The 25130-nt window shown below is 38.7% G+C and overlaps 1 protein-coding gene across 1 annotated transcript in view; it reads right to left on the reverse strand.

Moving 5' to 3' along the window:
• CCDC172 (coiled-coil domain containing 172) overlaps nt 1-24916 on the reverse strand; it is a 57595-nt gene extending 32679 nt beyond the window's left edge. Inside the window, exons 1-3 of the mRNA XM_027528410.1 lie at nt 24881-24916; nt 24288-24432; nt 24031-24116 (exon numbers count right to left, since the gene is read on the reverse strand). Of these exons, the coding sequence (XP_027384211.1) occupies nt 24031-24116; nt 24288-24366 (165 nt within the window). The 5' untranslated portion in view covers nt 24367-24432; nt 24881-24916. The remainder of the gene's footprint in view (nt 1-24030; nt 24117-24287; nt 24433-24880) is intronic.
• Between the last annotated feature and the right edge of the window lie 214 nt (nt 24917-25130).

Below are 25130 nucleotides of genomic sequence, written 5' to 3' on the forward strand. Positions count from 1 at the left end.
TTTTTATTTATGAGTAAGAAAAAAGCTTGTAAAAGTACTGGAAAAAGACATTGCTTAAACAATGAATTTCAGAAACAAAAGACTTAAAATTTCTAGTAACACAAAGATTCTAAAATTTGATTTAAAAAAAGTTACAAATAATAAAATTTGCAACAAATGACAGAGTTAATATCTATTGCATATAAAAAGCTAGAATTCAGTGAGAAAAAGACAAGAAAAGGATATTATTAGGCAATACACAAGGTAACTATGAACAATCCTAACGAATGAAAATATACGTAACCTAAAAAGTTCAAATTAAAACCATAAAAGCCGTCACTGTTGATACATTTGTAAAGAAAATCAATCATTTCTATTGTATAAATAGTGAAATTGTGGAAATACAATCTGGAACTTTTCTGAGGACAATTTGGAAATTATCAAAAGCCTTAAGAATACAGTTGACCCTCCCTTGGACAACACAAGGGTTGGGGGACTGGTCCTTGGTACGGTAAAAAATCTATGTATGATTCATAGTTAGATCTCCATAACCACAGTTCTAATCCTCACATTCAATCCATCAGATCATGCAGTACTGCAGGATTTATTTAAAAGAAATCTTCATGTAAGTGTACCCATGCAGTTCAAGCCTATGTTGTTCAAGGATCAACTGTATCTGCCAATTTGATTTCTAGGACTTTACCCCCAAAAAATAAGCGCACAAGGATGTATGTATAAAAGTATCATCACAGTGATATTAATAATCACATTATAAATAGAAAATCAGTTACATAAAATATATCATAGCCATTTAATGGGAAACTATGCTACCATTAAAAATTGTTTACTTAGATATATATTTACTGATATATCCAAGGTATAGTAAATGAAGAAAAAGGCAAAGAAGAAAGGGAACGATATACCAATTGCATGCAGAGTTTCAGAGAACAGCAACGAAAGATAAGAAAGCCTTCTTAAGTGGAAAATGCAAAAAAAAAAAAAGAGGAAAAAATAGAATGAGAAAGACTAGCAAGCTCTTCAAGAAAATAAGAGATACCAAGGGAATACTTCATGGAAAGATGGGCACAATAAAGGACAGAAATGATAAGGACCTAACAGAAGCAGAAGAGATTAAGAAGAGGTGGGAAGAATACACAGAAGAATTGTACAAAAAAGATCTTAATGAACCAGAAAACCATGATGGTGTGATCACTCACCTAGAGCCACACATCTTGGAGTCCAAAATCAAGTGGGCCTTAGGAAGCATTGTTATGAACAACGCTAGAGGAGGTGATGGAATTCCAACTGACCTATTTCAAATCTGAAAAGATGATGCTGTTTAAGTGCTGTACTCAATATGCCAGCAAATTTGGAAAACTCAGCAGTGGCCACAGGACTGGAAAAGGTCAGTTTTCATTCCAGTTCCAAAGAAAGGCAATGCCAAAGAATGTTCAAACCAGCACACAACTGTGCTCATTTCACATGCTATCAAGGTAATGCTCAAAATTCTTCAAGCTAGGCTTCAATAGTACCTGAATTGATAATTTCCAGATGTATAAACTGGACTTAGAAAAGGCAGAGGAACCAGAGATCAAATTGCCAACATTCACTGGGTCATAGAAAAAGAAAGAGAATTCCAGAAAAACATCTGCTTCATTGACTATGCTAAAGCCTTTGTGTGGATCACAACAAACTGTGAAAAATTCTTAAAAAGATGGGAATACCAGACCACCTGGTTTGGAGCACACTAAAAAAAGATGTCCCACATCTAAAGACAAAGAACAAACCTCAATGAGACAGTAGGACGTGCACAATCATGATAAAATCAAATTCCATACCTGCCAGGTGGGTGTTTCATAAACTGGAGAACAATAATACCAAAGAAGTTTTCCCACTGTTGTGAAGGTTCTGAGCCCCACGTCAGGTTTCCCAGCCTGGGATCTGACGAAGGGACTGGGAAATACCAAGGAATCTGACCTTGAAGGCCAGTGGGATTTGATTATAGGACTTCCACTACATTGCGGGAAACAGAGACTCCAGTCTTGCAGGGCACAAACAAAATCCTACATACCCCAATACCAGAGGAAGAGAGAGCAGTGACCCCACAGAAGACTGAACCAAAACTACCTGCTAGCGTTGGAGGGTCTCCTGTGGAAGTGTGGGTTGGCAGCGGCTCAACACAGGATAGGGGTCCTGGCAGCAGCAGTCCTAGAAGGTCCCCCTTGGTATAAACCCTATTGGAGGTCAGCATTAACCCTACCAGAGAGCCCACAGACCCCAGGGCTGGGTCACCTCAGGCCAGACAACTAACAGGGAGGGAGCAAAATCACACTCATTAACAGATAATTAGATTAAAGCTTTACTGAGCAATGTGCTGCCCACTAGATCAAGCCCTGGTTTTTTCCACCCTGTCCCTCCCATCAAGAAGCTTACAGAAGCCTTTTAGCCTCATCCACTAGAGGGAGACAGAAGAATCACAAAGAACCACAATTCCACAGCAGCTAAAACAAAAACCACATTACAGAAAGCTAATCAGGATGAAAACACAGAGAGTTATGTCCCAGATGAAGGGACAATATAAAACCCGAGAAAACAACTAAATGAAGTGGAGATAGCAATCTTTCAGAAAAAGAATTCAGAATAGTGATAGTGAAGATGATCCAGGATCTTGGAAACAGAAAAGAGAAGATGCAAGAAATGTTTACCAAAGACCTAGAACTAAAGAACAAACAAACAGAGATGAACAATACGCTAGAAGCAATCAATAGCAGAGTAACTGAGGCAGAAGAACAGACAAGTGACCTGAGGACAGAATGGTGGAAATCACTGCCCCAGAAGAGAATATAGAAAAAAGAATGAAAAACAAAAACAAAAACTGAAGACAGCCTAAAAGACCTCTGGGACAACATTAAATGCACCAACATTTGCTTTATAGGGGTCCCAGAAGGAGAGGAGAGAGAGAGAAAGGACCTCAGAAAATATTTGAAGCAATAATAGCTGAAAACTTTCCAAACATGGGAAAGGAAATAGTCAGCCAAGTTCACGAAGCGCAGAGTCCTAGGCAGGATAAACTCAAGGAGGAACACCCCAAGACACATAGTAGCAAACTGGTAAAAACTAAGTTCAGTTCAGTTCGGTCGCTCAGTCATTTCCAACTCTTTGCAACCCCATGAACCACAGCATACCAGGTCTCCCTGTCCATCACCAACTCCTGGAGTCCACCCAAACCCATGTCCATTGAGTCTGTGATGCCATCCAACCATCTCATCCTCTGTGGTCCCCTTCTCCTCCTGCCTTCAATCTTTCCCAGCATCGGGGTCTTGTCCAGTGAGTCAGCTCTTCACATCCAGTGGTGAAAGTATTGGAGTTTCAGCTTCAACATCAGTCCTTCCAATGAACACCCAGGACTGATGTCCTTTAGGATGGACTGGTTGGATCTCCTTGCAGTCCAAGGGACTCTCAAGAGTCTTCTCCAACACCACAGTTCAAAGGCATCAATTCTTTGGTGCTCAGCTTTCTTTATAGTCCAACTCTCACATCCATACATGACCACTGGAAAAACCATAGCCTTGACTAGACGGACCTTTGTTGGCAAAGTAATATCTCTGCTTTTCAATATGCTATCTAGGTTGGTCATAACTTTTCTTCCAAGGAGTAAGCGTCTTTTAATTTCATGGCTGCAATCGCCATCTGCAGTGATTTTGGAGCCCAGAAAAATAAAGCCAGCCATTGTTTCCACTGTTTCCCCATCTATTTGCCATGAAGTGATGGGACCAGATGCCATGATCTTAGTTTTCTGAATGTTGAGCTTTAAGCCGACTTTTTCACTCTCCACTTTCACTTTCATCAAGAGACTCTTTAGTTCTTCACTTTCTGCCATAAGGGTGGTGTCATCTGCATATCTGAGGTTATTGATATTTCTCCCGGCAATCTTGATTCCAGCTTGTGCTTCATCCAGCCCAGTGTTTCTCATGATGTACTCTGCATATAAGTTAAATAAGCAGGGTGACAATATACAGCCTTGACGTACTCCTTTTCCTATTTGGAACCAGTCTGTTGTTCCATGTCCAGTTCTAACTGTTGCTTCCTGACCTGCATACAGGTCTCTCAAGAGGCAAGTCAGGTGGTCTGGTATGCCCATCTCTTTCAGAATTTTCCACAGTTTATTGTGATCCACACAGTCAAAGGTTTTGGCATAGTCAATAAAACAGAAATATATTTTTTTCTGGAACTCTCTTGCTTTTTCAAAAACTAAAGACAAAGATAAAATATTAAAAGCAACAAGGGAAAAGTGACAAATAACATACAAGGGAACTCCAGTCAGGTTATTAGCTGGTTTTCAACAGAAACTCTACAAGCCAAAAGGGAACAGCATGATATATTTAAAGTGATGAAAGGGAAGAACATACAACCAAGTATACTCTACCTAGCAAGACTCTAATTCATATTTGATGGAGAAATCAAAGGCTTTCCAGACAAACAAAAGTCAAGAGAATTCAGCACCACAAAACCAACTTTGGCCTTCCTAGGTTGCACTAGCGGCCAAAAAAAAAAAAAAAAAAACCCCAACCTACCAATGCAGGAGACCTAAGAGATGTGAGTTCAATCCCTGGGTTGGAAAATCCCCTGAAGGAGGGCATGGCAACCCACTCCAGTATTCCTGACTGGAGAATCCCATGGACAGAGAGAGGAGCCTGGTGGGCTTCGGTCCATAGGATAGCAAAGAGTTGGACACGAGAGTTGGACACGATTCTTAGCACAACGCAAACCAGCTTTACAGCAAATGCTGAAGAAACGTCTCTACTCAGGAAACACTAGAGAAGGGAAAGACCTACAAAAAATAAACCCAAAACAATTAAGAAAATGGCAAAAGGATCATACATATTGATAATTACCTTAAATGTAGATGGATTAAAATGCACTAACCAAAAGACACAGACTGGCTGAGTGGATGAAAACATGTGCATGTGTGCATTGCCACTTACCACATCACTTTGCTTGACCCCAAAAATTGCATGTAATTATTTTATACTGTTAGGTTAATGTTCCCATTATGGCTTACAACTGTATTTTATTTTTTGCCTGGCTATTGATTGTGAAAACTGATAAACCTCTTTTACTACTGTGATTATGTAACTATTACTCACTTTAATGCCATTGTATCATGATTGGTCAACAGAAAAATAATAAAATTCTATATCGCCAAATCTATATAATTCAATAGAAAAACTTATAATCACTTTTTAAAAATCCAGATGCATATCAGAATTATCTTGGTGTTTTTTGAAAAATACAAATGCCCAGGTATTGCTTTTTTTCTCCAAAGCTCCAGATATGTTTCTAATGAGCAGCCATGATTAAAAGCAACTGGACTATATGATGATCTTTTACTTTATCTAGGTTGTTTCACCTTTTCTATTTCATATTCAGTGCTCCCATTTCATTTAGTTTATGTTTTTCAATTTCTCCATCTCCTTTTTTGTGTTCTTTCTCAAGCCTTTATCAAGTGTAGTAGAAAAGCTTTTGTATATATGTACATAGATAGTATGTACATGTATTTTAGAAAACTTAACAATTTTTGCCTGCTGCTGCTGCTGCTGCTAAGTTGCTTCAAAAAATTTATGACATTCTGATTTCACTTGTTTGACTTATAAGAACAGAATACTAGATTTCTAATTTTAAAAGACACTTAATAAGCAACAAAGGTTTACTGTATGGCACAGGAACTCTAATTAGTATCTTGTAATAACCAATAATGCAAAATAATCTCAAAAATAATATGTGTATATATGTATAACTGAATTACCTTGCTGTGTACTTGAAACATTAGAAGACAACTATACTTCAATAAAATATATATATTATCAAAAAAAAATGAGAGGAGCAGGAATTGATAATAAAGAGGAAAAGAACATTTTAGAGTAATAGCCTGATCTATTTTCCTATTGTGGTGGTCACATATCTCCCATTCCGTCCACTTTTCTGTCTTCTCTTGGGAGGAACTGATTAGAATTTTAAGCAAGAAAAACTGGACTATATTTATAACCATGGAACTAGCTTGAACCAAAGAAGCTGAGGTAGGCAGCCTTTCAACTAATCTTGAAATATTAATTCAGGCTATAACAATTCATAAGAACACACAAGCACCAAAGGCTATAAGAAATTCTTCCTAGCAGCACTGAGATGACAGGCACAGCTATACATAGCCAGTTTACCTCTGACCGTTTTCGTTCACCTTTTCTGAACCTATCCGGGGTTCCAAAGTCCATAGACAACCTTCTCAAAATAACCCTCCATCTTCAAAATTCTTCTTCTCCTTTTCCTCAAATAAAACTCCCATTTCCAGAGAATTGCTGATTCAGCTAGGCATTAATCTGACTAGGGAAAGAATAGTAAAATACAAATAGTGGTAGGCCAGGAACAGTCTGTGATGATACTTCTTAATCTGAAAGACTCTCCCTGGGGAGCTACTTGAAATAAGGTGACTTCTGTGCAATTTGACAACTTAGGAAGCAGAACCTTACCTTACCTATCACTACATCTTCCTGTTCTGTCAGGGTATAAAACAATGGAATGCTGAGGGTAGTGAATTTTCATGTACTGCTTTTAACGGAAGATCTATAAAATGTCACAGCTTCTTAAAACATGTATTTTCCTGCTCATAATAAGAAAATTTGGCACACAAGCAAGGGAAGATCAGACCTCAGTCAAGTATTCCACAATAATGCTAGAAACAGGTTGGAGATATTCACATCAACTTGTCAAACGGCAGCTTTAGTTCCAAGAAGACAGTTCATTCTTCAAGAACTCAAGAAAACAAGAATGGGGGAAAGAACAATTTATATATGCTAACTGTTGGCAAAATGTAAGTCTGAACAGTTCTCACAGAATAACAATGTAAACCCTATAACAGAAGAGAAAAAGAGAATTGCCTGGAGAATTACACAGATAAAATACTGTATATATCTATAATAATTTTACTATAAAGTACACATTTTTTTGATAATCAACTATTTGATGTCCTCAAGAGGTGCAAACAAAGATATGTCCACAAAAAAATAAGAGCAAACAAAGACTCATTTTCTATTCAAAGACAGAGAAATCCTGGATAAAATATAAATAATTTAAAACCTATATCATTAACACAGGGAAGTCAAAAAACAAGACAGAAATATCATGCCAGAAGTCATCACGCTAGAATTCAAGTCCAAAGGGTATCTTTGAGACTGGATACAGGCAACAGGGGCTAGGATTTTAAAAATGCTCAAATATGACTCAAAGTCAAAGCCAAAGGGAGATGAAACTGGATAAAGCCAGGAATAAAACAAACATTTGGGTTGTTATAAGCTTCTACACAGCAAAGGAAACCATAAACAAAACAAAAGACAACCAATGGACTGAGTGAAAATACTTGCAAATGATGCTACCAACAAGGGATTAATTTCTAAAACACATGAAGAGCTCATACAGCTTAATATCAGAAGAGAACTCAATCAAAAATTGGGCAGAAGACCTAAATGAACATTTCTCCAAAGAAGACATACAGATGCCCAAGAGGCATATGAAAAGATGCTCAGTATCACTAATTATTAGAGAAATGCACATTAAAACTACAATGAGGTATCACTTCACACTAGTCAAAGTAGCCTTTATTAAAAAGTCTACAAATAATAAATACTGGAGAGGGTGTGGAGAGAAAGGAACTCTCCCACACTGATGGTGAGAACAAAGATTGGTGCAGCCACTATGGAAAACAGTTTGGACATGCCTTAAAAAACGAAAAATAGAATTACCATATGATTCTGAAATCCCATTCCTGGGCATATCCCTGGAGAAAACTATAATTTGAAAAGATTCATGCACCTCAATGTTCATAGCAGCACTATCTGCAATAGCCAAGACATGGAAGCATGTCAAGAATGATAGATGAATGGATGAAGATGTGGTATACATATATAATACAAAGGAATAATACTCAGCCGTAAAAAAGAATTAAATAATATCATCTACAGAAACATGTATAGACCTAGAGATTATCATATTAAGTGAAGTATGTCAGATGAGAAAAATATCATATGATAACACTTATCTGTGGAATCTGTGACGCAAATGAACTTATTTATGAAACAGATGCACAGACAGAAAAAAACTTATGGTTACTAAAGGGGAGAGTAGGACAGAGCAGAGAGAGAAATCAGGAGTTTGGGATTACCATATATATATACTACTTTAAATAAAATAGATAAATAACAATGACCTACTGTCTAGCACAGGGAATATCATCGTCTTATAAGAACCAGTAATGGAAAAGAATCTGAAATAGAATATATATACACACACATACACACACACATATATATGTTATAGCTGAGAAAAGGAAAAAAGGAAAAAAGCTGAGAAGCTAAAGGCAAAGGAGAAAAGGAAAGATATACACATCTGAATGCAGAGTTCCAAAGAATAGCAAGGAGAGATAAGAAAGCCTTCCTCAGTGATCAATGCAAAGAAATAGAGGAAAACAATAGAATGGGAAAGACTAGAGATGTCTTCAAGAAAATTAGAGATACCAGGGGAACATTTCACACAAAGATGGGCTCAATAAAGGACAGAAATAGTATGGACCTAACAGAAGCAGAAGATATTAAGAAGCTATTGCTGCTGCTAAGTCGCTTCAGTTGTGTCTGACTCCGTGCGACCCCATAGATGGCAGCCCACCAGGCTTCCCCATCCCTGGGATTCTCCAGGCAAGAACACTGGAATGGGTTGCCATTTCCTTCTCCAATGCATGAAAGTGAAGTCACTCAGTCGTGTCCAACTCTTCGCGACCCCATGGACTGCAGCCTACCAGGCTCCTCCATCCATGGGATGTTCCAGGCAAGAGTACTGGAGTGGGTTGCCATTGCCTTCTCTGATATTAAGAAGAGGTGGCAAGAATACACAGAAGAACTATACAAAAAAGATCTTAATGACCCAGATAACCACAATGGTGTGATCATTCACCTGGAGCCAGACATCCTGGACTGCGAAGTCAAGTGGGCCTTAGGAAGCATCACTAAAAACAAAGCAAGTGAAGTGATGGAATTCCAGCTGAGCTATTTTAAGTCCCAAAAGATGATGCTGTTAAAGTGCTGCACTGAATATGCCAGCAAATTTTGAAAACCCAACAGTGGCCACAGGACTGGAAAAGATCAGTTTTCATTCCAATCCCAAAGAAGGACAAAGCCAAAGAATGTTCAAACTACCACACAATTGCACTCATCTCACACACTAGCAAAGTAATGCTCAAAAGTCTCCAAGCCAGGCTTCAACAGTATGTAAACCGAGAACTTCCAGATGTTTAAGATGGATTTAGAAAAGACAGAGGAACCAGAGATCAAATTGCCAACATCCGTTGGATCACAGAAAAAGCAAAGGAGTTCCAGAAAAACATCTACTTCTGCTTTATTGACTATGCCAAAGCCTTTGACTATGTGGATCACAACAAAAGCTGTGGAAAATTCTGAAAGACATGGGAATACCAGACCACCTGACCTGCCTCTTGAGAAACCTATATGCAGGTCAGGAAGCAACAGTTAGAACTGGACATGGAACAACGGACTGGTTCCAAATTGGGAAAGGAGTATGTCAAGGCTGTATACTGTCACTCTGTTTATTTAACTTATATGCAGAGTACATCATGCAAAATGCCAGGCTGAATGAAGCACAAGTTGGAATCAAGATCGGTGGGAGAAATATCAATAACCTCAGATATGCAGATGACACCACCATTATGGCAGAAAGCAAAGAGGAACTAAAGAGCCTTTTGATGAAAGTGAAAGAGAAGAGTGAAAAACCTGGCTTAAAATTCAACATTCAAAAAAGTAAGATCATGGCATCTGGTCCCATCACTTCATGGCAAACAGAGAAACAATGGAAACAGTGACAGACTTTATCTTTTTGGGCTCCAAAATCACTGCAGATGGTGACTGCAACCATGAAATTAAAAGACACTTGCTCCTTGGAAGAAAAGCTATGACCATCCTCTCTCTCTTTAGTCTTTAATTTGTGTCCACCCCTTGTGACCCCATAGACTGCAGCCTGCCAGGCTCCTCTGTCCATAGGTTCTCCAAGCAAGAATACTGGAGTGGGTTGCCATTTCCTTCTCCATGGGCTCTTTCTGACCCAGGAATTGAACCTGTGTCTCCTGCATTGCAGGCAGATTCTTTACTGACTGAGCTATGAGGGAAGCCCTAGACCAACCTAGATAGCATATTAAAAAGCAGAGAGATTACTTTATCACCAAGGGCTTATCTAGTCAAAGCTATGAATTTTCCACTAGTCATGTACGGATGTGAGAGTTGGACCATCAACAAAGCTGAGCATGGAAGAATTGATGTTTTTGAACTGTGGTGTTGGAGAAGAGTCTTGAGAGTCCCTTGAACTGAAGGAGATCCAACCAGTCAATCCTAAAGGAAATCCGTCCTGAATATTTATTGGAAGGGCTGATGCTACCTTGGCCACCTGATGTGAAGAACTGACTCAGTGGAAAAGACCCTGATGCTGGGAAAAACTGAAGGCAGGAGGAGAAGGGGATGATGACAGAGGATGAGATGCCTGGATGGCATTACCAACTCGATGGACATGAGTCTGAGCAAATTCCAGGAGTTGGTGATGGACAGGGAGGCCTGGTGTGCTGCAGTTCGTGGGGAAGCAAAGAGACACAACTAACAACTGAACTGAACTGATACATATATGGATAACACGTGTTATATACATATATGTATTATATATATGCAACAGAATCACTTTGCCATACACTTGGAACTAACACAACATCATAAATTAACCATATGTCAATTTTTAAAAATACCTAACAGGAAATTGCTGACAGAGACTACCTCTGAGTCTGGAAATAAGGCAGAGGAGTAAGTATAACGACTTCAACACTATCAGACTTTTCAACTAAAATGCTGCTTTTGTTCTTTGCAAAAAAAAAAAAAAGTGCCTATGCTGGCCATGCACGTGAAGTAAGAAAAGTCCACCACCAGTTTAGAGATGCAGCAGCGAAGTTAGCTGCCTCTGTTGAGCCATGAACAGAAAAAGAATCATACCCTAGAACCCCCAAACCCACACTTGTATCGTTCATGGATGTGAGATTCGAATGTCTCCTAGCCAGGCAGTGCAGAAGTCCTGAGCCCAAAAATTAACATGAAAATTTATCCTGAACAAATGAACTCTGCATGGTTCTGGCAGCAGGGCTGAAACTGCTCCTTAGGAACATCTTTTTTTATCAAGACTAGGTAGGACTCCCAAGAAAGGAAAGTTCTGCTAAAGGTAAGTTCACAATAAAAAATTTTAAGGCTCATAAAAAAATGTACCACCGTGTGAAAACGTCAACAGATGTCACAAGCAGAATTCACAGAAGAGCAAAAAGAAACAGTGAATTCTAAGAGAAAAAAAGTTTTATTTATTCACTCAATAATATGTAACACCTACTGTAATTCAGGCACTGTTCTAGACAGTAAGAATAACAGTAGTAAACAAAACAGAGGAATATTATCCGTGTGAAGTTTACATCCACAAGGGCTTCACAAGTGGTGCTAGTTGTAAAGAACCCACCTGCCAAAACAGGAGACATAACAGACGCAGGTTTGATCCCTGGGTCGGGATGATCCCCTGGATGAGGGCATGGCAACACACTCCAATATTTTTGCCTGGAGAATCCCATGGACAGAGGATCCTGGCAGGCTACAGTTCATAAGGTCACACAGAGTTGGAAAGGACTGAAGCACCTTAGTACACATGCAGCACAAGAAAAGATAAACAGTAAACAGATCTATATAAAAATACGTCAAAAGAAATTAAGAGCTACAAAGAAAAATAAAGCAGAAACCAGGAAAGAGAGAGAGATGGCATGAGGTTTATATATGGTTTATATGTTATTTTATATATGGACTTAGGGGAGGGTCAAACTTTTTGATCTTATGACTTCTGGTCTTTAAGATTTTATAGCCTTGAAAAATTATTGAGGATTTTTATTTAATTATTTTTTGTGAGTTGTATCTATAAATATTTTCAGTATCAAAGATTAAAACTGAGAAACTTTGAAAATATTTAATTCACTTGGGAATAATGACAATAAATTTGTTGTATATTAAAATAAATGTATTTTTATAAAAATAACATTTTCCAAAACAAAATGAAGTAAGAAGCATTGCATTTACATTTTTGCAAATCTCTTCTAAGTCTGGCTTAACAGAAGACAACTGAATTCTTATATCTGCTTCTGTATCCAATCTCTTGCACTGTTTCTTGGTTGAAGTATATGAAGAAAATCTAGCCTCACACAGATGTAGAGCTGGAAATGAGAGCAGTATTTTGATACCCTAACTGAATAATTATGCCATATTCTTCAGGAACTTAATGAGTGGTAGTTCCTTAAAGGTTAGTTGCAATGTGGGATCTGAAACCATTTCAATAAATTTTTCATCCTGTTACAATAAAAACCACTGGTCTATTTTGTGCTTTGAGTGGATCTTCTATCCGTGTATAATTAAAACTATGTGCTGGTCATTTCGAAAATATTCCTTCACTGAATTATTCAGGGCCTCCAAAAGTTGATACACTCCATAATGCAATATTAAAAACGAACATTTATTAACATCACCTACAAACTCAGAAAAATCTTTATGTACTGGGAAACCGTACATATAGTGACAAAGAGTGACACATACAGTGAACACAGAGTGACACATACACTGCACATATAGTGACAAATCTGAGTCTTTCAACATTGTAATTTTTGTGTGAAAGGTTGAATATTATCATTGGCAAAATAATAATATTTGCCTTGACATGTCAGGGTCATTTCATTCATTTTTGAGAAAATTATGCCAAATACTCAAGTTTAAATAACTACACTTATCTGTCAATTATTCAAGTAAAAAGGATGCTCCAGAAAAAGAATAGTTCATTCATATTGAAACTCAATCATATAAATACTCTCCTGTGAGACAATCATTGTACTTCAGAATATCAAAGTACTTTGTGTGAACTTCCCATTTCATCCCACACAATATTAAAAATACATACACAGAATGGTTAGTTTCAAAACAATATTTTTTACACTTTAATCAAGGGCATACAGTGAAATTGGTGGGTTTTGCTTTCTCACTGTGAGCGTGTGGCAGTGAATAGTACAATGACTACTAGAAGTTTGTTGACACTGCCTTAATTTGTTCTGAGGTGCCAATATTTGTCTTTGACTATCAGTGTACATATCAGAACAGTGCAAATGACAAATAATAGCTTTATATTATTAAGAAAATAGTTTGACCTCACAAAATTCTTCCTATAGATCACAGAACTGATGCTTTCAAACTGTGGTATGGCATAGAGTTCCTTGGACAGCAAAGAGATCAAACCCATCAATCCTAAAGGAAATCAACTCTGAATAGTCTTTGGAAAGACTGATGCTGAAGCTGAAGCTCCAGTATTCTGGCCACCTGATTCAAAGAGCTGACTCACTGGAAAAGACCCTGCTGCTGAGAAAGATAGAGGGCAGGAGGAGAAGGGGGCAACAGAGGATGAGATGATTGGATGGCATCACTGACTCAATGGACATTAGTCTGAGCAAACACCAAGAGACAGTGAAAGACAGGGAAGCCTGGAGTACTGTAGTCCATGCGGTCACAAAGAGCTGGACACAACTGAGCGACAGAACAACAATGGATCATAGATCACACTTTGAGACCCACGGCTCTAAAGTGCCAACTAAGCTGAGAGGTAAGGTAACCAACCATCAAGGTTTACATGTGACTGTTCCAACGTGAGAACTGAAAGTCTCACATTCTCATAGAATGGTTGGCCTCCTTACTGGGAGAGAGCTAAAAGAAGTGTGTATAAAACACCAATAGCTGAGAGAAGCATTTCAAGCAGAGAAGACACTAAGTGCGAAGGCCCTGAGGTCAAAGAATGGCTGGTACATTCAAAAATATTCTTTCAATCAAGAATTCAAAAACCCACTGCAAAGGTACACACTCTAGAAAATCAGGTTATCCCTAGTGGTAAGCTACTAGAAAATGCCAGTGCTACATTAAAATATCTGGTGAATTATTCTAGTTCCCCATTTTAGAAAAGAATTCATGACAAACATTATAAGGCTTTCTTTAGAGAACTACACAGAAAATTTAAAGTAATTACAGAATTTTTAAAAAGCGAGAACATCAAGAATTTTGCATTTACAGTTAGGTTTCTATAGTTGAAGTTGCTTAATGTCAACCCTCTATTTAAGGTAGAAGTTTGTTACATAATTTATTTGCCAGTTACTCTTGGTATCATTTAGTTCAGTTCAGTTCAGTCACTCAGTCATGTCCGACTCTTTGCGACCCCATGAATCGCAGCACGCCAGGCCTCCCTGTCCATCACAAACTCCGGAGTTCACTCAGACTCATGCCCATCGAGTCAGTGATGCCATCCAGCCATCTCATCCTCTGTCGTCCCCTTCTCCTCCTGCCCCCAATCCCTCCCAGCATCAGGGTCTTTTCCAGTGAGTCAGCTCTTCGCATGAGGTGACCAAAGTACTGGAGTTTCAGCTTCAGCATCATTCCCTCCAAAGAAATCCCATGGCTGATCTCTTTCAGAATGGACTGGTTGGATCTCCTTGCAGTCCAAGGGACTCTCAAGAGTCTTCTCCAACACCACAGTTCAAAAGCATCAATTCTTCGGCACTCAGCCTTCTTCACAGTCCAACTTTAACATCCATACATGACCACAGGAAAAACCATAGCCTTGACTAGACGGACCTTTGTTGGTAAAGTAATGTCTCTGCTTTTGAATATGCTATCTAGGTTGGTCATAACTTTCCTTCCAAGGAGTAAGCGTCTTTTAATTTCATGGCTGCAGTCATCATCTGCAGTGATTTTGGAGCCCCCCAAAATAAAGTCTGACACTGTTTCCACTGTTTCCCCATCTATTTGCCATGAAGTGATGGGACCAGATGCCATGATCTTCGTTTTCTGAATGTTGAGCTTTAAGCCAACTTTTTCACTCTCCTCTTTACTTTCATCAAGAGGCTTTTTAGTTCCTCTTCACTCTCTGCCATAAGGCTGGTATCATCTGCATATCTGAGGTTATTGATATTTCTCCCGGCAATCTTGATTCCAGCTTGTGCTTCTTCCAGTCCAGCATTTCTCATGATGTACTCTGCATATAAGTTAAATAAGCAGGGTGACAATATACAGCCTTAATGTACTCCTTTTCCTATTTGGAACCAGTCTGTTGTTCCATGTCCAGTTCTAACTCTTGCTTCCTGACCTGCATACAGATTTCTCAAGAGGCAGATCAGGTGGTCTGGTATTCTCATCTCTTTCAGAATTTTCCAGTTTATTGTGATCCACACAGTCAAAGGCTTTGGCATAGTCAATAAAGCAGAAATAGATGTTTTTCTGGAACTCTCTTGCTTTTTCCATGATCCAGCGGATATTGGCAATTTGATCTCTGGTTCCTCTGCCTTTTCTAAAACCAGCTTGAACATCAGGAAGTTCACAGTTCACATATTGCTGAAGCCTGGCTTGGAGAATTTTGAGCATTACTTTACTAGCGTGTGAGTTGAGTGCAATTGTGCGGTAGTTTGAGCATTCTTTGGCATTGCCTTTCTTTGGGATTGGAATGAAAACTGACCTTTTCCAGTCCTGTGGCCACTGCTGAGTTTTCCAAATTTGCTGGCATATTGAGGGCAGCACTTTCACAGCATCATCTTTCAGGATTTGGAATAGCTCAACTGGAATTCCATCACTTCCACTAGCTTTGTTCGTAGTGATGCTTTCTAAGGCCCACTTGACTTCACATTCCAGGATGTCTGGCTCTAGGTCAGTGATCACACCATCGTGATTATCTGGGTCGTGAAGATCTTTTTTGTACAGTTCTGTATATTCTTGCCATCTCTTCTTAATATCTTCTGCTTCTGTTAGGTCCATACCATTTCTGTCCTTTATCAAGCCCATCTTTGCATGAAATGTTCCCTTGGTATCTCTAATTTTCTTGAAGAGATCTCTAGTCTTTCCCATTCTGTTGTTTTCCTCTATTTCTCTGCATTGATCTCTGAAGAAGGCTTTCTTATCTCTTCTTGCTATTCTTTGGAACTCTGCATTCAGACGCTTATATTTTTCCTTTTCTCCTTTGCTTTTCATTTAAGAGTTGTTCAATGAATGTTTGTTGAGTGAATGAATAACAGAAGTGAAGAGCATAGCTAATTGATTTTCCAGGAAATCACAAATCAAAAGGTAAACTTTTTAAGAGGTATTCTTTTGTGCTGTATATTCTTAGGAGGCTAGCAAACTCAATGTTAATCTCATGCTTTCTGCATACTTAGCCACAAACTTACTGTCTTTAATTAGAAGATCATTGTCTCAGTTTCTGGAAAAGAAGTATTTCTTTTCTTTCCTGTTTAAAATGCTTCTAACATTTCAGGGTAAACAATTTATTTAGAGTAGCTCTTTTTAATGGGAGAAGGCGATGGCACCCCACTCCAGTACTCTTGCCTGGAAAAATCCCATGGGCGGAGGAGCCTGGTGGGCTGCAGTCCATGGGGTCGTGAAGAGTCAGATACGACTGAGCGACTTCCCTTTCCCTTTTCACTTTCATGCATTGGAGAAGGAAATGGCAACCCACTCCAGTGTTCTTGCCTGCAGAATCCCAGGGACGGGGGAGCCTGGTGGGCTGCCGTCTCTGGGGTCGCACAGAGTCAGACACAACTGAATTGACTTAGCAGCAGCTCTTTTTAAAAAAGGAATAGAAGCACACTAGTAGATTTAACAATTAGAAACAATGCAGTAGATTCTCCACTTCATGGATCCAAGCCAGGAAATGTGCAATGTTTGTGATTTATACGCATTTGCAAATAGAAAGGCTATCTGGCATACTGTTATATGGTTTGCTCTATACTGCTATTACCATGAAATATTACTCAGATTTTCTTAAGATCATGAAAACAAAGCTGAGAAAAAGGAGTCCAACAAATGTTATATGTAATAATATTTTACTTCATTTAGAAATAAAATCATTTCAGTTATATTAATATAGAGAAAGATTACTACTTCTCAGAGACAAGACCCTCCCATAAAAGAACTGCAACCAATTATATGACTATTAATTAAGTAGGCCATCTAGAAAATATATTTGCAAAATGGCCAATAAGCACCTGAAAAAATGTCTAATATTAATCTCATTAGGAAACTGGAAATACAAACCACAATGAACTACCACCTCCCAGCCCCTAAGATGGCTATCAAACAAACCAAAAATTCCAAGAAAGCAAGTGATGGTGGGTATATAGAAAAACTGGAACCTTCATATATTCCTGGTGGCAATGTAAAACTGCCACTGCAAAAAACTTGGTATTTCCTCAAAAAGTTAAACCTATAATTAACCATATGACCAAGAAATTCTACCCCAGGTGGAATACCCAAGAGAACTGAAATGTAATGTTCGTACAAAAACTTGTACACAAATGTTCACAGCACCATTACTCACAATAGCTAAAACGTGGAAATAACCCAATGTCCATCAACTGATGAATGGATAAACAAAGTGCATCCATATGATGGAATATTATTCAGCCATGAAAAAGAATCAAGTACAGACACATGCTATAACATGGATGAATCCTGAAAACATGCTAAGTGAAAGAAGACAGCCATAAAAGGCCATTATTGTATGATTACACTTACGTGAAATGTCCAGACACAGAGAGTAGACTAGTGGTGACCGAGAGCTCATGAGGTTTGAGGGAGATGAAGGAGTGACTAATATGGGTACAGTTTCTTTTTGGGGTGATGAAAATATTCTGGGCTCAGATAGTGATGGTTGCACAACCTTTTGAATGGACTAAAAGCCACCACTCTGCAACTTTTAAGACATATCTTTATTTTTTAAAGTAATCGCACAGTTATGTTCCCCAGCTTAAGAAATAAAACATTATAGATACAGCTGAAATACCCTGTATATCCTTCCCTGATTACATTTGTCTTCTACTCCCATCAGAGATAATCATTAAGTTGATGTGCTATTATCATTCCTATGTACAGCATTATAATTTCACTATATACATATAAATCCCTTACAAGATGCATTATTTGGTCTGTGTGTTTTTAAATGGTATCATGCTTATGTAACTTTTATAGGTTGTTGTTTTTTTTTTATCACAAAGCAAAGTTATCATGACAGTTAAGTAGTTCAGAAGGAGGACAAAATACATGAGAGTAAAAGGTTTACAGCAGTCACTGCAGAGACTGAGAAAGAGAAATGCAGCAGTTTTCCAGGCAGTGTGGAGGTCTCAACTGAGACTAAAGCCAACATCCATGTATATATACATTGGATCAAATGTCTCCTAGAATTTCCTGAGTGTTGGCATAGTAGTAAATAATCGACTCACCCAGAATATAATTCTGGAAATAGGAAGCTGAGATAGAATGAAGAATAAGGTCACTGAACATGTGGAGACCAAAGAACCAACAGGTCAGGAAGGTAGCTGAAGAGTACACAGACAATGACATCATACAAGATGCTGGCAAGAGCTGAGATAGAGTGGAAGCCTGAGAGCCAGGTGCCAAATTCTAAAGAACAAGGGAGATTACCCAGTGAGCGAGTAAAATGACAGAAAAGAGCAGGGAGGAAAGTTGGCAGAGTCTAGAATACAGGATTAACCACCACAAGCAAGTAGAGAAATAATGTCCTAGAAGCAGCACTGGGTAGTGAAGAGGACATCCATCAAACCATCAATTATGAGGTACCTTGGATGTGAAAGAAAAATTATTTTTCATACAAGAAACTCCAGATTCAGTGACCCCCATGGACTGTAGTCCACCAGGCTCCTCTGTCCATGGGATTCTCCAGGCAAGAATACTGGAGTGAGTTGCCATACCCTGCTCCAAGAAGGACATGGACTTATACAACTGACCAAGGTGAATAAAAAAGGGGAAATACACCTAAACTTCTATGACAACTTTAAAAAATCAGCTATACATGTTTAAGACAAGAGAACTTTGTAATTTCATGTGGAAAGGTCAGAGATTAAAAGCAATTAAGTATAACTACCCTCAAAAGCGCCGAAGAATTGATCTTTTTGAACTGTGGTGTTGGAGAAGACTCTTGAGAGTCCCTTGGACTGCAAGGAGATCCAACCAGTCCATCCTAAAGGAGATCAGTCCTGGGTGTTCACTGGAAGGACTGATGCTGAAGCTGAAACTTGCGAAGAGTTGACTCATTGGAAAAGACCCTGATGCTGGGAGGGATTGGGGGCAGGAGAAGGGGTCGACAGAGGATGAGATGGCTGGATGGCATCACCAACTTGATGGACATGAGTGTGGGTAAACTCCAGGAGTTGGTGATGGACAGGGAAGCCTGGCATGCTGCGATTCATGGGGTCGTAAAGAGTTGGACACGACTGAGTCATTGAACTGAACTGAACCCTCAAAAGTGTCTTGGTCACGATTAACACAGCTACAGGTATATATTAAACTATGGTAAGGAGAATTTGAACTTTATTTTTCAAAATTAAGATTAAATAATTCAAATGTATTGTTATTTAAACAAATGCTAATTGGAGAAAAGAAATGCCTTTCTTTTATCTATGTTTTAAGCAACTTTTCATCAACAATAAAATGAAACATAAGTAGTATACAAATTTTTGATTAAACTTCTTAAAAAGGGGAAAAATCTTAATTACACAGCTTCAGTATTATAAATGATAATAATTTGTGATTTGTTCTTTCCCTAATTAGGTAATAGAGTTCAGTTCAGTCACTCAATTGTGTCAGACTCTTTGCGATCCCATGGACTGCAGCATGCCAGACTTCCTTGTCCATCACCAACTCCCAGAGCTTGCTCAAACTCATGTCCATTGAGTCGGTGATGCCATCCAATCATCTTATCCTCTGTCATCCCCTTCTTCTCCTGCCTTCAATCTTTCCCAGCATCAGGGTTTTTTCCAATAAGTCAGTTCTTTGCATCAGGTGGCCAAAGTATTGGAGTTTCAGCCTTAGCATCAGTCCTAACAGATTAAGACTCTGCCTGCTGTTCTAGGAGAGTTCATAATTTTTATCAGTTGAAAAAAAATGAAAGCATACAGTCTGAAGTAAAGAAGTAAATGAAGCCACCTTAAGTTACTTGTTTATTTCAATACCATTTTCTTTTAAAAATTCATGAAATATTATTTCATTAGTGTTATGATGTTTATGTAATAGATTAAAACTGGAAGAAGAAAAAAGTAAAACTGCCTCAGATTTTCCTCCATTTACTTCCTCTTGAGGGAAGATGGATTTATGTTAGGTTTTTTGTAATATGTTTCTAAAGATTAAAATGTCCCAATTTTAACCATATACTACTATTTTTAAAAGAAAAACTCTTTCAGATGCTTAAAAAAACAACAAATGTCCTCGAGTCCCTAATTTTGATTTTTCCTGTCATCAATATTATAAAACCTTTCCTTGATGATCAAAAGCTATAGGTATTGGTAAGCATTAACACAAATCCAGAGCATGTTCTTGTCTTTCTGTTTTCACATTACCAAACCTAACCAGGCATATCATAGTTCTCCAATTCACAAAGTACTCATACTACATAATCTGAGACTTTTGCAACCATATATTTTAAAGTACTCATTGAGCCCTGAAAAGCAAATGCTATCATTCAAGTTCTAATTACATGCTACTTGGGTTTTACAGAACAGAAAAATATAAATACTATACTTCCTGAATTCATTTTTTGACCACAAGCAACTTCCAAAATAAATGCCCAAAATACTTTCTGAATGTATCACTGTGCAAATAGCTCAACCACTTGGCCTATTCAAATTATGTTCTAGTTTCTCCTTATGCTGCTTCTACTTGATAAATTGGTCAATAAATGCCAAGTCAAATATGCAAGTAAATATATTTTCATTGTTATTGGCAGACATATAATTAACTCTGAGAATAAAAGAAACAAGAAATCAATTTATGATTACTTCTTCAGTTCTTCCCATTCGTCATTTACATTGTAATTGTGGTTCCACTTTAAAGATCTTTATATACACACACACACACCCCATGTTGACTATATAATAAATCAAATTATTTCAATTATAAATTAGTACTGTATGAACTGTGAACCACATATGTTAATTGTATTAGTAAAAGCAATTGTATTATTACCCACATATATGAGCTGATTAAAAAGCAATGTGCATTCATGAGCCTATATTAATTAGTAATTTCAGCAAATGTTTCCAAGCAATGCTAGGGATTTGCTCTTTCTTCTCTCAAATAAAACTATTTGAATCAGCTTTTTATGTATGTGTATATATCAACAAACTACATTTCCATTTTCAGCAAAATAGGCTTTTAACTGAGAAAATATAACAAAGAGTAAACTTACTATTTTTCTAAAAATATTCAAGAATAAACCTTTTTTTTCTTAACATTTGTTATCTGCCAGGTCAATATTTTTGCCAGTCCAGGAAATACATATTTGCACAAAAACTTACATCACTATCCTTTTAAAAATACTGCCCTAGACTAGATGCAAAAGCTTCAGACCCTATTATACATGAATTCCATGAAGAAAAAAGTTTAAGATGAGCTTTAAAAAATGTTTTAATAAAATACACTGTCATTACTCAATTACTACTTTCATTATTGTCATTTGTTTTTAAATTATATACCATGAACAAGTCATTTAACCTCTCTTTTTCCTCCCCCAAAAAGGGGAATTAATGATGGTGCCTCATCACAGTATTCCCGGCAGGATTAAAAGAGTTAATACAAGGGAAGCATCTAGAACAGTGCCCAAAATACAGTAAGTGTGCAATAAGTGTTAGATATGCATTACTTAATTCCATATGTTTTGCCTATTACTTGTATTAGCTTCTAGTTAACAATTCTGAAAGTATCTTAATTATTTTTAAAGAGGAAATTAAGCTACACCATGACATTCTCAAAACTTTGCCCATGCCATCAGCTTTTAGAATTATTTTTAGCAGTTAGTTTATCTACTACTCACAGGCAAAATAGGACCTAAGGTCTCACTGAACCATATTTCCAAATTCTATTTTAAAAGACAGTACATCCTGAATATTCATTAGAAGGACCGATGCTGAAGCTGAAACTCCAATACTTTGGACATTTGATGCGAAGAATTGACTCACTGGAAAAGACCCTGATGCTGGGAAAGACTGAAGGCAGGAGGAGAAGGGGCTGACAGAGGATGAGATGGTTGGATGGCATCACTGACTCGATGGACATGAGTTTGAGCAAGCTCCGGGAGTTGGTGATGGACAGGGAAACCTGGCATGCTGCAGTCCATGGGGTCGCAAAGAGACATAACTGGGCGACTGAACTGAACTCTCCCTATTATCTCCCTTTAGTACTCATTCATTCAAAACACTAATGTATACTGTGTGTTATGGAATACAGGCTGTGGGAATAAAAGATGGTTAAGAAAAAAATTCCAAATACATTGCCCACAAAAGAATGAGGGATACAAACACAAATACAAGTATGCTCTGTTTAATGATAAGGTGATATCCCAAATGCTACGATAAAAACAATCTTTCCAAGATGTACAAGGGAGGGCTCTCGGGTGGTGTTTGAACAAGAAAGGAAGAACTAAAGAAGCTTGAGAGGTGAAGAAAGAATCTATGATTATTTTGTCCAAAAAGAGAACTGGAAATTTCTCACAGTGTTAAGCCTATTTGACTTATTTTAGCCAACAGACTTCGTCAAACAGATTTCCCATTGCACACTGCTCATATAATTTATCTTTAGGAGCTGGATAAATATTTTTGTATGGCTGTCTGCCCTCCACTCATAGCAAGGCTATGGGTGACCTATTTGGATGACGTGCTTAGTTCCCATCCTCCCAGAGCTCAGAGAGATCTTCCAAAACCCACTTTTATCACACCATTCCCTAATCAAAATCCTGCAATGGTTTCTTCCTATTCCCAGGCATCAACCCCTGCTTTGAGAGATTTCTCTCCACAAATGCCTTGCCTATGCCTCCCTTTTGTTCATATTCCCCCCTGCTTCAAATACTTTTCTCTATTATACTTCACTCTGCCTCTCCAAAATGCTATCCACATTTCAAAATCCACCTTGAAGATATCATCAGATTCCTTTGTTTCTGTGTAAAATAACAGAACTTTACAAATGCTGCAGAAAAGACTGAAGCTAGTGGAAAAAAATGATTCCTCTGGATGAAAGACATTCCAAAATGTGGCAGAAAACTGAAAAATAAATGGTAAGATGCAAGGAGGGTTCCAGAGGGAGGGGACATATTTGTACCCGTGGCTGAATCATGTTAATATATGGCAGAGGCCAATACAATATTGTAAAGCAATTATCTTCCAATTAAAATGTGAAAAAAAGAAAGTCATTATAATAAAAAAGGTAGAGATTCCTTTGAAAGTTACATTCAATTGTTTCATCAACACAACACACTTCTTAAATTATTTATTCTTCTAAACTTATTTCCCACACCAACTACTTAATTGAATCATTCTTTTTCCAATGGCATTATGCTCTTTTGAAACGTTAACCATTCCACAACACAGACCATGAATTCTTCATGACTTACATTGGTTTCTATAGGACAAATTCATGTTAGGGTGGAAGGTGTCACCAGATTCAGAACTTTAAATATTACCAGACAGCATGGAACACTCACTAACATAGTAGCATGCTTCATGATGGTGGGTGGGTGCGTGTGTGTTTGTGTGTGAGTCTGTGTGAGTCTGTGTGTCTTTGTACATGCTCATACATGTCCGATTCTTTGTGACCCCATGGACTGTAGCCCACCGGGCTCCTCTGTCCATGGGATTCTCCAGGCAAGAATACTGGAGTAGGTTGCCATTTCCTCCTGGAAGGGATCTTCCCCACCAAGGGATCCAACCTGCATCTCGTGGGTCTCCTGCACTGGCCGGAGGATTCTTTATCATAATCACCACAGGGAAGGACAACTAGTTAAATAGTATCAAATTCTCAAAAAGTCAAATAAAAACACCTTTTCAAGTGATAATGAGCAAGTTCTGCATGTCAATACCTTAGATTCCAACTGGATTTTCTCTTTATTCAGCTGCTCTGCTGCTTTCTTAATTTTCTCACGACATCTGTTTATTTCCGACCTTACTGTAATAAAAATTAAATGCTTAAACACGTCCATCTCTCTGGAGTCCCTATTCTGGGGCCTGTGATAAGACACCTTTCGGCTGTCTTTCCCCGACCCCTCACTACCCTGCCCACTGCCCCCGGCCTTCCCTCCGGCTCCAAGCCCCCAACTCAAACAGCAGAGTCCCTGACCTTCCCGCATCAAGCGGCGACTCTCCTCTGCCTGGTGCTCGGAGAATATGATGTGCTGGAACAAAGACTCCAGACTCATCTCAGGCCGCGCTCCTGCCGCTCCCGTCTTCGTCCTTAAAATATTTTATAACCGAGTCTGAGGATCCTGGAAAGCAGAAAGAAGCCTGATTCCAGGGTCATTTCTGGTTCGGCCTCCAGAGGCCTGTCCCCGGCCTGTCTTTCCCCCGCCCCCCGCCCAACAAGGACGGGGGCCCCTACGGGGTGAGGTGAGGCCCAAGGCTCCAGGGCCTCAAGTTGGACAGACTTTTTTTCCTTTCTGTGCGCCTTCGTTTCTCCTGTGACCTGTCTCAAACTGCCTTGTTCCTCTGGCTGAGCGCAGCTCCCCTCAGACAAGGCCTTGGCCCCTGTGCGGGGTTCTTTTTCGTTCTCGTTGGGGGTGGAGAAAAAAAAAATGGAGTCACCGAGGCCTGAGCTTTGGAGCAGTTTGGACAGCAGCCCTTTCTGGGCTCGGGCTTTGCCTCTCATTTCCCTGCTCCGCAATGCCCAGTCTCAAATAGAAAGTCCTCAAAGCAATCTCTCAGCAAAATACGTACTTGCAACAATATAGTGGGCTGCACACCTAGCAGAAGGCTTCACCTCGCGGGGTTCTCTGGGAACTGAGCCTACGGTGGCTCGTTGGGCCCATTACGCGCATTCAGTTGTTTTGCTTGGTTCCGCTCTGGCAATGAGGCCCCCAACAGTCTTTAGGTCGTCCTGGGAGTTGGAGTGATCTGTCTCCAAGGCACAAACCCAGTCTTATAATAAAGTACAAAGTGCCTGTGATTCTAAATATAAACTTTTGCA

Source organism: Bos indicus x Bos taurus, chromosome 26 (assembly GCF_003369695.1).
Source record: "Bos indicus x Bos taurus breed Angus x Brahman F1 hybrid chromosome 26, Bos_hybrid_MaternalHap_v2.0, whole genome shotgun sequence".
NCBI lineage: Eukaryota > Metazoa > Chordata > Mammalia > Artiodactyla > Bovidae > Bos > Bos indicus x Bos taurus.